General features: G+C 36.2%; 3 protein-coding genes across 3 annotated transcripts; all 3 read left to right on the top strand.

Moving 5' to 3' along the window:
* Positions 1-3,356: 3,356 nt before the first annotated feature.
* LOC105975918 (F-box/LRR-repeat protein At4g14103) lies at positions 3,357-8,043 on the top strand. The gene is made up of 5 exons (XM_013001166.2): positions 3,357-3,683; positions 5,231-5,633; positions 6,333-7,318; positions 7,409-7,552; positions 7,647-8,043. Exons 3-5 carry the CDS (start codon positions 6,347-6,349, stop codon positions 7,770-7,772), a joined length of 1,242 nt encoding a protein of 413 aa, XP_012856620.1. The 5' UTR covers positions 3,357-3,683; positions 5,231-5,633; positions 6,333-6,346; the 3' UTR covers positions 7,773-8,043.
* Positions 8,044-8,397: 354 nt separating this feature from the next.
* Positions 8,398-10,226, top strand: LOC105975919 (Glycosyl hydrolase superfamily protein). The gene is made up of 2 exons (XM_013001168.2): positions 8,398-8,701; positions 8,968-10,226. Exons 1-2 carry the CDS (start codon positions 8,635-8,637, stop codon positions 10,053-10,055), a joined length of 1,155 nt encoding a protein of 384 aa, XP_012856622.1. The 5' UTR covers positions 8,398-8,634; the 3' UTR covers positions 10,056-10,226.
* A 1,377-nt stretch (positions 10,227-11,603) lies between these two features.
* LOC105975607 (umecyanin) lies at positions 11,604-12,806 on the top strand. Its single transcript, XM_013000805.2, has 2 exons — positions 11,604-11,912; positions 12,178-12,806. The coding sequence occupies exons 1-2, from the start codon at positions 11,732-11,734 to the stop codon at positions 12,615-12,617; spliced, it is 621 nt and encodes a 206-aa protein (XP_012856259.1). The 5' UTR covers positions 11,604-11,731; the 3' UTR covers positions 12,618-12,806.
* The last annotated feature ends 42 nt before the right edge of the window (positions 12,807-12,848 follow it).

Here is a 12,848-nt window from a genome sequence, read left to right as displayed (position 1 = left end):
TTTTTGTTAGATGTCCTAGAAAATAAAATAATTAGGCAATGTTTGGAACCGTTTTTATTTTGTTCTCATTGTTTCCCCAAAACAAAATGAGATTTATTACACTTTTCATATCATTTTCTCAAAACAATTTCAAAAGTTTCTCTCTCCTCCAGACATGATGTGACTGCTATAGTAAAATGATTTGATTGCTACAGTAAAAAATGTCTTCACTAAAAAACAAATAAACATCACTTCACCTTTCAATTTACTTCTTCAAAAATATTTTTTTCTAACACCTTTAAACATGATTTGACTTCTACAGTGTATTTTGTCTCCTTCCAAAATACAAACAAACATTACTTTCATTCTCAAATTATTCCCCCAAAACATATTTCCTCAAAATGAAATCAAAATAAGATCCAAAACGGTTCCAAACATTGCCTTAGGTTTTCATTATATTATTTAATCTTATCAAGATCTTAGAGGCTTGTCAACCAAATGAGTCCTTCATGCACTAGTTGGTAAGTAAAAGATGGTATTTTTGTCCCATTTTTTTAAAATCAAGACGTATTTATTGAAATTCTTAAAACTTGTGTGAAGGGAAAAAAAAAAAAAAAAAAAGCCACCTATTTAAAAATAGGGCAAATGGCAAAAAGGCTCATCACATGGGACTTAAATGCAATTTGGTCCACAAAAAAATAGTCTCTCAATTAAGCACATCCCCATGTCTTTAGTCTAAAATACCCTCAACAATATAATTCTTATCAATTCCACCCATTATGATATAACTTCCTTAATATTACACATTGACCCCGGATTTAAACAAATATATCACATTAACCCCCAATTTTTTTTTTTCAGAAAATAATTTTTTTCTGAAATGTCCAGATTCCGGCGTTGACCGCCGGTGACTGCCGGTCTCTGCGTTGACTTTTTTTTTTTTTTTTTCGAAAACTTTTTTTTTCCTGAAATTTTTTCCAGTCGGTCAACCACCGTTGACCGCCGGTCTCCGGCGTTGACTTTTTTTTTTCTTAGAAGAAAAAAATATTTTAATTAATATTACTGTTTTGGCTACTAAATTACTGTCTCAGACAGTAATATTACTGTTTGGGACAGTAATATTATGAATATTATTTTTTCCGAACAGTAATATTATGAATATTATTTTTCCGAACAGTAATATTATTAATATTATTGTCTAAGACAGTTAAATTACTGTTGAAGACAGTAATTTAGCATCTAAGGCAGTACTATTAATTAAAATATTTTTTTTTTAGAAGAAAAATGAAAAAAAGCCAATTAACAGTCAAATTACTGTCTCCGACAGTTAAATAACTGCTGGAGACAGTAATTTAGCAAAAGAATACAGTAATATTAATTAAAAATATTTTTTAAGAATAAAAAAGTCAATTAACAGTTAAATCACTGTCTCCAACAGTTAAATAACTGCTGGAGACAGTAATTTAGCAACGAATACAGTAAATATTAATTAAAATATTTTTGAAGAAAAAAAAAGTCAATTAACATCTAAATTACTGTCTCCGGCAGTTAAATAACTGCCGGAGACAGTAATTTAGCAGCCAAGACAGTAATATTAATTAAAAAAAAATTTAAGAAAAAACAAAATTAAAAAAAAAAAAAAAAAGGTCAACGCCGGAATCTGGCCCGAAAAAAAACATTTCAGAAAAAAAAAATTTCTGAAAAAGAAAATTTGGGGGGTTAATGTAATATATTTGTTTAAATCCGGGGTCAATGTGTAATATTAAGGAAGTTAGAGCATAATTGGTGGAATTGATAAGAATTAGGGTTAAAATTGGGGTACAAATTGAAATTAGGGTTAAAATTAGTTAATTGATGAAATTGGGCTAAATTGGTGGTGTAAATCATGAAATTGGAGTTGAATTGGGTTTCAATGAATTGGGGGTAATTTTGGTATATATAAAGGGATTTTCCTTATTTGCAAATAAGTTTGAATGGAATGAATTTATTTGAAAGATAAAAAAATTGGACGTCCCTCTTTTTATTAAGTGCCCTTGTCATGGGCCTATTTGCCATTACCCATTAAAAATAAATACACATACATATCTATGAACGGAGGGAGTAGTAGTTTAGCATCATAATATAAATATTAAGAAAAGGGGTCCCAATTATGGGGCTTTCTTGGAAAAATATTATTGACTTTTTGAGGAAATTGTGAGCCACAGTATGGTATTTCACTATTTTGTCCAAACATATTTAATTGTATTTCTTGGATCTCACAAATATTGTTATCTTGTAATATTTTTTGTCTGCCCAAAGTATATCTCATACACAAAGTTCTTCTAGAGATATGTAAATGTATTAATTAATTCATTATAATTGAAGATTTTCTAGCATTTATTTTCTGTCAATTACTCTGATTAATTTCTCTTGCGATAATATTGATTTTTTTTATAAGAAAAATAATAAATAAATAAAAGGAGTTGCACACACAGACAGATTATTTATTAATTGAGATACTGTAGGTTTTGAGTACACTTAATTGTCTATAAATTAATACAGTTGAGATTGGCAATATTTTATTAATTTAGTGAAATATTAAATTATCAAACTAATAATTTAGTTGGTTTTTACAGAGTCGGTACAAGAAAAAACTATTATTTAAACGAGGTTATTAATTTATCGAATATTAATTTATTGAGGATGTACTGAATTTGGGGAAATAATTATATTTATATATGTTTTTTTTAAATGCTAAAGTTTTAGTTAGGGGTGTGAACGAGCCGAGCTCGAGCCGAGCTCGCCTCTTTTGGCTGGCTCGAGCTCGAGCTCGAGTTTATTTTGTCGAGCTCGAGCTCGAGCTCGTCGAGTTCTTCTTTTTCTGGCTCGAGCTCGAGCACGTGTTAATTTTGTCGAGCTCGAGCTCGAGCTCGAGCTCGAGCCCAATCCCTTTTTTTTTTTTTTTTTTTTTTTTTCTTTTTTCTTTTTTTAAATATTATTTTATTATTATTTTATTATTAAAAAATATTTTAAAAAATTACAAAATAAACACAAAATTTTGATTATATATTTTTTTAATATTTGTATTTATTTCTATAATATTTTATATTATTATACATTTTTAAATAAAAATAACATATAAAAAAAAAATAATAATAATAATAAAAAAATATTAATAAATCCGGCTCGCGAGCCGGCTCGCGAGCTGATGAACAACTAAAATCGGGCTCGAGCTCGGCTCGTCAGAAAGCTCGAGCTCGCGAGCTCGAGCTCGAGCTCGAAAACCTCGAGTCCGAGTTCGAGCTTTTTACTAGCCGGTTCGTCGAGCTCACGAGCCGGCTCGGCTCGTTTACCACCCCTAGTTTTAGTTAATAGTCACAAAATGGGCCTCATCGATCATACGATGGGCTAATTGGGCTATGGTAGAAAAAAAAATCTCAAATCTTATTGCTTATTGGAGTTCTTTGAGAGAAAATTGGGGGGAAAATTATGGTAGGAATTAGTATGCAGGAATGGCGGTAGCAGCGCCACCTTCTTCCTCCGTATCTCCCGTCTTCCCAAAATTCAATACAGCAAAACCCTAATTGTGTTGTGATTTCTGCACTTCGGTCACTCGGAATCGCGATTCAAGCTCGATGATCTCCATTGTTGCAACCTTGTTGCCTGATCTGCCGTCTTCAATTTCTGGATGGATCGGTTTTCGATTCCGCCCTGTTTTTATTCGGGTAAAAAATTCAGCTTTTTTATCATTTTTTAGATTATACCCTTCGATTTTTAAATTTATCATACGGGAAGGGCTGAAGCTCAACCACCATGTTTGCTCTTTCTGCAACTCTTTGCGAATAGTTATTTGATTGGAAAATGAATTTTATTATCCAAGCTTACTTGATTTTAGGGAAATTGAATATATGACTAGTAATGAATTGGAACAAGCCCCATTCATAATGTTTATAATAAAACCCTTACATGATTTGTGATTTTCACGTAGCACTGAAATTCCAAGACGATGAACTATTGTCTGTGGAGAATGTTTAGATTGAAGTCGAAAATCGGGAAATGAGTTTTTGCGTCGATTCCAGATGAATATAACTAGAAATTAGTCAGAGATGATTGCTTCAGTGGTATTGGACGATTAGCGAGCTTATCCTTGCTCTGTGTTTACTTCTTCCATGTTTCTCTAATACGAGATAGTCCCCTAACTTTGCGTCGGTTGATTAAATATATTTATGAAATAAAAATCACACTGGTTGTGCTGTTAGTCATACGACAATAGCAGTGATGTTATATGCATGTTGCTTGTAATCGTGGTGGAATGTGTAGTGTTACAGAAAGATAGTAATACAAAAGATAAACGATATATTTCATTTCAGATTAACCTAGAATATGTGGTAGACTTTTAGAGATACTGTTCAACTAAATGTATCGGTACTTCAGGAAATGTGTCGTTTAAGGTAAATGCACACCGACTAAGAATGTTATTAAATAATATTGATTTTTACGGATTTTTTTATATTTTTAAATAACATTCATCCTTAAATGGACGAAATGGTCTGAACAACCCTTACATTTTTATAAGTATGTTCTATTTTCATGGAGAGGGAAATAATTTGCAGCCATTAGAGCAGAAATGGAGTGCCCTATTGAGTAGGCGCAGATAGTTGGAAGGAGGGACTTTATCTCTCTAACAGACAGATTAAAACAACCAGAAAAAAAAATTCCGCATCGATTAAGCTAGTTTTAGCTGTTTGATCTTGGCTTAACATTTGCCTATCTCTTTTTAAGCAAGTCCATGTTTAGTGCCCAAAATTTTTTTTTTCCTGATCCTGTTTGGTGTTGAAGTCAGTAACGGATCCACCCTTTGGCAAAAGTGGACTCCAGCCCACTGTCGATTACTTTTTTTTTTTTTCTCACACTGTTTTATAGCTTATTCATTTATTTAGCCCACCTAATTCATATTGAGTAGTGACACAATCACGGAGAGTTCTAAAATAATGAAAATTCAAAAAGATCAGTTGTAGTTTGTATAGAGTTTACATGATCATATTCTGAGATGTAATTGAAAATGGAGTTTATGCTACTATAGTTAAAATTTATTAATACTTGCTCTGTGTTATTTTTTACGAACAATTCTAAAAGTAAAAACAATAGGGGGCCACGAACCCCCCCTTTTTTTTAGCCCACCCTATTACGAAATCTTGGCTCCTCCATGCAGTATTTATGAATAATGCCCAATTTTGAAAATGTTGATTTGATTCTCTTTATATTTATGCAGGGATAACCTAAAGTTATTTCATCTGGTGGGTTGAAGAATGGGGATAATGATTAAATAAATGAAGAACGGTACAATTTCCTATTGGAGGCTTACGTCACGATGGCCCACGAGTGTTTTCAAAAATTCTATACGTGTGAATGTGATTTCGTAATATATTATGCGGTTATGAGAAATGAAGAAGCCAACCTACCATACTTGCTTTTTTTCGATAGGCACGTGTTTGTATTGTGTCGTCTATTACATGCATACAGAATCAGATTCTATCTGTACATTTATAAAAGGGTTTGCCTCGGTTGCATTCTGGACACAAACACACTTAGGGTTGCGGCATAGAAGGCTGTGCTGCGGCGTAGAAAGAAGAGATTTCTCGGCAGATTGTGACAGTCATTGATAGAAAAAAAAGGTAAGAATTAAAGGAAGATCTAATTATTTTTGCTGAATTTGTTTGTGTCTCTGTTATTTCTGATTAATTTTCTAAAATTGGTTTAGGGATCTGTAGATTTAATTGAGAATTAATTGCACGTCTTATGAAGAAAAAATATTTCTTAATCTGCATTTTAATGAACTTGGTAAAATTTGTGTGTGCATTTCTCTTAATTGAATGACTTTAGTTATTTGTGTATTCCATGCTTAGAATTATAAAGAAATGTGTGAAAAATCACAGATCCAACATTTGATTTTTGGGAATTGTAATTGGAATGTTTTTAAATAAACTGTGTTTGGGTGTGTGTTACCATTTGAATGCCCTAACATTTATTTATTAATTAATTTGAAGTTTCTGAACAATTTATTAAATCGGAGTTCACTATCTATCATGCGATAAATGAATCTGCTTATTCATCAGAATACGCTCCGTAAGCCGTGATTTATGATTTATTGCTATTTAAAGCTGTGATTATCCCTTCATATGTATTTCACAATTGCATTAGGAGATCTTTCATGTGATACAACTAGAAAAAGCAAAATGGTTCGACTAGTCTAATTCCATAGTTAACTATGAGTTTGATTGTGATGTATGTGTAGAGATTTCAATAGTATGTAAAAGGTTATGTCAGTATTTATCGAAACATAAATTGTTTGATTTATCTATATTTTTTTTTAGTTTCAGCGAAAAGGATGCATATCGTCAAAAAACGCCGTAGATCTCTTGAAAAAGCCCCAGAGAACAAGAAGATGAAGGAAGAAAACGGGGCTGATTCTGATGGGATAGATAGAATCAGCAATTTACCGAACGAAATCCTTTGTCACATTCTATCACTCATGCCCGTAAAATACGCAGTCGGCACCTCTATTCTCTCCACCAAATGGAAGAACCTCTTCCCTTTAATCCCAAACCTGAGGCTCCGATTGGACGATTCTTTACTCTTACACCCAGAAACTCCCCCAATCGTTTACCTAGTCAGCTTTATCAAGTTCGTCGACAGGTTGCTCAACATCACTCTACTCGACGCGCCTTCTCTACAGTTCCTATGCCTGCTGTGCCAGAAATTCAACGACGGGCGAGTAATCGGCAGGTGGATCAGTTCTGCACTGCGTCTCAAAATCAGGAGGATGGACATTCGCATCCGCCGACTCAGATTCCCTAAGTTCATATTCGACAGTCTTTACGGGTGCAATATCACCTCGCTGAATATTTTGTTCGACTTTGCCGATAACGCACTTGTGTGCAGATTCAACCTGCCGAATCTCCACATGCTCTCGGTCCAGTGCATGAAGTTCGTTCACCTGAATATTCTTGTGGCATCTTGCCCAGTGTTGGAGTACTTAGTGCTGAACAGTTGTATCTGCCAGCCTGGCAGGGTGCTCAGGATCTCCGTTCCTTCTTTGAAGGCTTTGAAAGTGATCAGTGCGGTCCACGCGTTCCAGAGTGAGTTTGAGATCGATGCCCCGAATCTCGAATATATAAACTACGAAGGATTCTTGGTTAAGAGTTATAAGGTAACGAGGATGCGGTCTCTGAGGATAGCTCGATTTGAACTAGACGAAACTTTCGTTCAGTATCCATTTGATGCTGGCGAGAAAGCGTTTGAGCTTGCTAGGTCTTTTGCTGGTGCTGAGAAGTATTGGATGTCGAAACAATTTATAACGGTTAGAGCTTTTTTTTTTCTTCGTTTTTTTCTTTCGTTAAAAAAAAGATGGAATATAGTATTAATGTTAATAATTTCATTGTTTGTGCAGCTACTGCAAAATTGCCCCCAACCGCTGCCCATATTTACGAAAATGATTTATGTGTCCATAAAATGCATGGACTTTAACGGGTGGGGATTGCTTGCTCGTCTCCTTGGCTGTGCGCCATTGCTAGAGAAGCTGTTGTTCAGATCGGTAATGTTACGAAACTATTGTGCTTAGACTAATAGCAGTTGTTTAATTTCTCCATAGTTAATCGGCTTGTGGTTTTTCTTTCCAAATTGTGTAGGGTTTTGATCTCGAGAGCTACGAAAATTTCAAGGCTTCTCTGCAGGAACCAGTGTCCTTTCATATGTCTAGGGAAGGTGTATCGTTCGTTGTTTTGCAAATCGAACGTAATGTTGAAGGAAACTGAGTTCGTCTTTTTCGCCTGGTTGTAGTGGTGCAGTGCACAGCTGAAGTTAGAGGCTTTCTTTTTTTTTTTTTTTTTTTTTTTTTGAACAAAATGGTAAGGATTTCTCAGGAATTCTTCCTGTAAAATGTGAACCTCTGTCATAATAAGTCATTTAATTGACAAAATATTCAATATTTTCTGGCATTTTATTTTGGATTGTATCGTTTATTGAATGCTTGGATGATGGACCAGGTGTCCTATTTCTTTTTAATTATTATCCGTAATTTATACATTCCGCTCGTTTGTCGGCGAGATTAGCTATGATTGATTTAGTATTATGATTTCATTTGATGTTTGGTATCGGATATTTATTTTTCAGGAAAAAAAGCTCTTATTTTGATTTATCGAAATCGGTCTAGTTAATACGAAAGGCATAACGAGATACACCACGATTAATTATATAGACGCAGAATCGATATAAAAAAGTCGAAAAGATAGCACAAAAGTACTATACATAGGGGTCAAGATTCATGATCAAGAATGAAAAGCATAAAGTATAACTTTGAGATAATGAAAAGAGTTTAGAATCTCATTCCAATCCCACAAAGTTAATAAAACAAAATATTTTTTTAAATATTATTTATTTAATCATCAAAACAAAACCCATATTTCTCAATCTTCTTGTGTTTAAGGTTTGGAATCTTGGATTGGTTTAATTTGTTCTAACATCAAACCTAATTCCTAGGATAACAATGTCAGCATGCCTGTAGATGAAGCATTGCATCTCACACCCACAAGCCACCGCCGCCATTGAAGCTATTATCATCTTCTTATATCAAACTTGTCACAATCTCTACTATTTTCTCTTCATTTCAAGAATACCATGGCCCTTTTCTCCTTCTTCTTCTTCTCGTTCGTTCTTCTCTCGAGTTCTAATCCCTTTTCAAATGGTAATCTTTTTTATTTTTCTTTTTCGGCCGAGTTTATTGCATTCAATATCCTGTGTTATATCGAATTGCTAAAACCCTCATCGTATTACAAATATTAGCAAAAAAGCCCCTACGATGTTAAAGTAGTGAGTTTTTAGGTGGTAGTTTGCTAAAGTGTTGCATTATAGGGGAATTTTTACTAATATTTATAACAATGGTTTGTTTTAACAATTAGAGTAAATACAAGACTACTAATGTTTCTTGTTTCTATTTTTTTTTTTGTGTAGTTGTGGTGGTAGATGCCTTCACCGGCACGTACGGAGTAAACTACGGCAAACTAGCGAACAACATCCCCCCACCGGAGAGTGTCGTAACCCTACTAAAAGCCGCCAAGATAAAAAACGTCCGAATCTATGACGTGGAGCCTGCAACACTACGAGCCTTCAGTGGGTCCGAGATTGAGATCATAGTGGGCCTCGGAAACGAATTCCTTAGGGACATAAGCGTAAACCCGGACCGGGCGGTCCAATGGGTCAAGGAAAACGTGGAGCCCTACCTCCCGGGTACCCACATTGCCGGCATCGCTGTCGGCAACGAGATCCTCGGCGGGGGGGACCCGGAGCTCTGGGAGGTCCTGGTCCCCGCCGTGAAAAACGTCCACAACGCCCTCGAGCGGGTCGGCCTGTCGGGCCGGGTCGAGGTGTCCAGCCCGCACTCGGAGGCCGTTTTCGCCACGACGTACCCGCCGTCCGCGGGGGCGTTTAAGGAAAGCGTGCTCCCGTACATGACTCCACTCCTCGAATTCTTCGCGCAAATAAAGACACCTTTCTATATAAACGCGTACCCGTTTCTAGCGTACATGAGCGACCCGGCCCACATCGACATAAAGTATGCCCTGTTCGAGTCGAACCCGGGAATCTCCGACCCGAAGACGAAGCTGCATTACGACAACATGTTCGACGCGCAGGTGGACGCCGCGTACTTCGCGCTCGAGAAGATGGGGTACGGCGGCATGCCGGTGATCGTGTCGGAAACCGGGTGGGCTTCGAAGGGCGACGAGAGCGAGGCCGGAGCGAATCTGAAGAACGCCAGGACTTATAACCTTAACTTGAGGAAGAGGCTTCTGAAGAGGAAGGGGACTCCATACAGGCCCAAAGTGGCGGTTCGGGCTTATGTTTTTGCCTTGTTTAACGAGAATATGAAGCCCGGCCCGACTTCCGAGAGGAACTTCGGTTTGTTTAAGGCTGATGGGAGTGTTTCTTATGATGTTGGCTTCACTGGTCTTGTTCCCAGTTCTTCACCGCCTTCTTCTTCTTCTTGTGTGATCTACGCCGCCGCCGCCGCGGCGGCGGCGGCGGGGGTTCTGGTGTTCTGAGCGGTGGCCGGCAGTTTGGAACAGAGGATGCAGATTGTTGTTTAATATAAATTAATTAATTCATTCATTCATTTATGCTCAAAAAATGTACATTGTTGATTTCTTTGAACATCATAATTGAACAAATTCTGGAGTGATTCCCATTTCTGAAATGTACCACTGGTTTTCTAGTTTATTGCATTTACTACCCCTGATGTTATACCAAATTGCTAAAAAACTCAATGTGTTATTAATATTAGCAATAATACCCTAATACAATAATCTACTATATATGGCGAAGAATCTTGTCTTTGTACGATGATTCTCGTAAATAAATCGTACTAGAAGAGATAAACGAAACTAAAGGAAACCAGAAAATCACCCTGAAAATTGAATCCTTTCGAGTATAGTATTTATATGTGTAAAAATTTCAGCACTGCAAGTCTGTAAACGAATCGAGTCGAGTCGAACGCATGATTGTTCAGGTTCGTAAGATTTTCTATCGAACTTAACAATCGCATTTAAGTTTGGTTTCATTAACAATTGTATTGGAGATATTAATATTAAATGATACATTTCACTAACAGCTTAAGCTTTTGGTTGAGATGGTCATTCAACATGGTATCAGAGCCAGGCCAAATGAAAGGTTTTGAGTTCGAATCCCACAGCCACCCATTTAAAAATATTTCAAGTGCAAGGCTTCAAATGTAATTCGCCTGCACTTGAGGGGGCGTATTGGAGATATTAATATTAAATGATACATTTCACTAACAGCTTAAGCTTTTGGTTGAGATGGTCATTCAACAAATTGGGTCGAGTTCGAACTAGTTTTAATTAAGAAATACACAAATTCAATCTCGAGTAACTTGTTTTTCATACACAGTTTTTTTTCAATCTAATTGAGCTCGAACATAGCTTCTTATTTTATCGACAAAAAAGATATGTGATCAAGTTTGATTTGTTCTCGCCTGCACTTGAGGGGGCGTATTGGAGATATTAATATTAAATGATACATTTCACTAACAGCTTAAGCTTTTGGTTGAGATGGTCATTCAACAAATTGGGTCGAGTTCGAACTAGTTTTAATTAAGAAATACACAAATTCAATCTCGAGTAACTTGTTTTTCATACACAGTTTTTTTTCAATCTAATTGAGCTCGAACATAGCTTCTTATTTTATCGACAAAAAAGATATGTGATCAAGTTTGATTTGTTCGTTATGTTAATACAACGAGCTGAAACGAGTTATTTCACGGCCGATTTCAAATCAGAACATCGAGTAGTTTGGTTCGATTCTCAACTGCAGAAAAAAAAGAAAAAAAAAATCCTAATTGATGTCAAGAGTCAACAAGGTCTTCAAGACTTGCTGCAACAACATTGATTTTTCCTCATAAAACACACTTTGATTTATTCCACACTCATAACTTCAATTACCAGCCTTAGTGCCTTTGTATATACTCCAATTGGGAGACTGAAAATTCCACAAACTAGACTAAAGGAACATGAATTAAAACTGAAAAATCACGGCATTTCAAGAAACCTTCTCTATATATACTCCTCTACATACAAACACTTCACAAACCACAAAAAAGAACTTGTAATTAGTATCCTATAAATTAATCACTAGTACAACTTTCTCAATTTTCCATTTATAAATCCCAATTTTGTTTAATTGCAAGAAATTGAGAAGAAAAAAAATGGATGGGGTTTCATGGTTGATGATTTATGGTGCTATTTTTGGCATGCTTTTGAATTGTGCATTAGCACAAAATGTGCATGTTGTTGGAGATGGCATGGGGTGGATTGTACCGCCAAACGGTCCCTTATCCTACTCCAATTGGGCTTCCGGAAAAACTTTCATGGTCGGTGACATCCTCGGTACGTAATAATTTTTTTTTCTTATAAAATTTTCACTGCAGAACATATTTACGTGGATTTCTACTAAGAGCATCATACCCGATAAAAGAAAGCTATGATTTGGAGCTAAATATAAAGTTTAGCTATTCTACCGTATTTTAGCTACTCACTCGAGCAACACGCTTTTTGATTTAATATTTAGACCACAAAATAGTTAGAGATGTGTGATCTTGTTACATCCTCTTACAATCATACAACGATATTTTTCTCTTCCCGTTCTATATAGTGTTCAATTTTGTGACCAACGAGCACGATGTTCTCCGAGTACCTCGAGCCTCGTACGACGCATGCACGCAAGACAACGGCATCGGTGGTGTCATCACCGCGGGGCCCGCAAACATCACTATCGACTCAAACGGGGACCACTACTACATCTGCACTTTCGGCCGCCACTGCCAATTCGGGCAGAAGCTAGCCATAACTGTGGGCCTGCCGCCCTCCACTCCTGGTGGGGCCATGCCGCCAGTGATGGCCCCTCCTGCGGGCCCCACTACCCCCTCGCCCGCCTCATCTCAGCCGGATGCGTGCGCACCGACCCCCTTTTCACCCCCCATTGGTGGAGGCCCAAATTCTAGGGCAACTCCACCTGATTCTGCCTCAACATCTTTGGCTAGCAATGTTTTGGTTATTTTACTCTCGGCCTTCATAATAGCCTTCCTCTTTTAAGATAATATTATTATTATTATAATTATTATTATTAATAATATTTTTGTGTGTGTGTGCTACAATAATAAAATTGGTTTGAAATTTTTATACATTTTAATTTTTGTATTATCAGATTGTTCTGGTTGATTAATGTAATGGTTCTTTTTGTTTGATCACTAAATAACATAATTTATTTTATTATTTTCTCTAGATTTTTGTATTATTGATCTCTTGCTATCATGTCAAGTTGTG

This window comes from Erythranthe guttata, chromosome 9 (assembly GCF_056151865.1).
Source record: "Erythranthe guttata isolate IM_541 chromosome 9, IM_541, whole genome shotgun sequence".
Classification (NCBI taxonomy): domain Eukaryota; kingdom Viridiplantae; phylum Streptophyta; class Magnoliopsida; order Lamiales; family Phrymaceae; genus Erythranthe; species Erythranthe guttata.
This window is presented reverse-complemented; position numbering and strand designations above follow the sequence as displayed.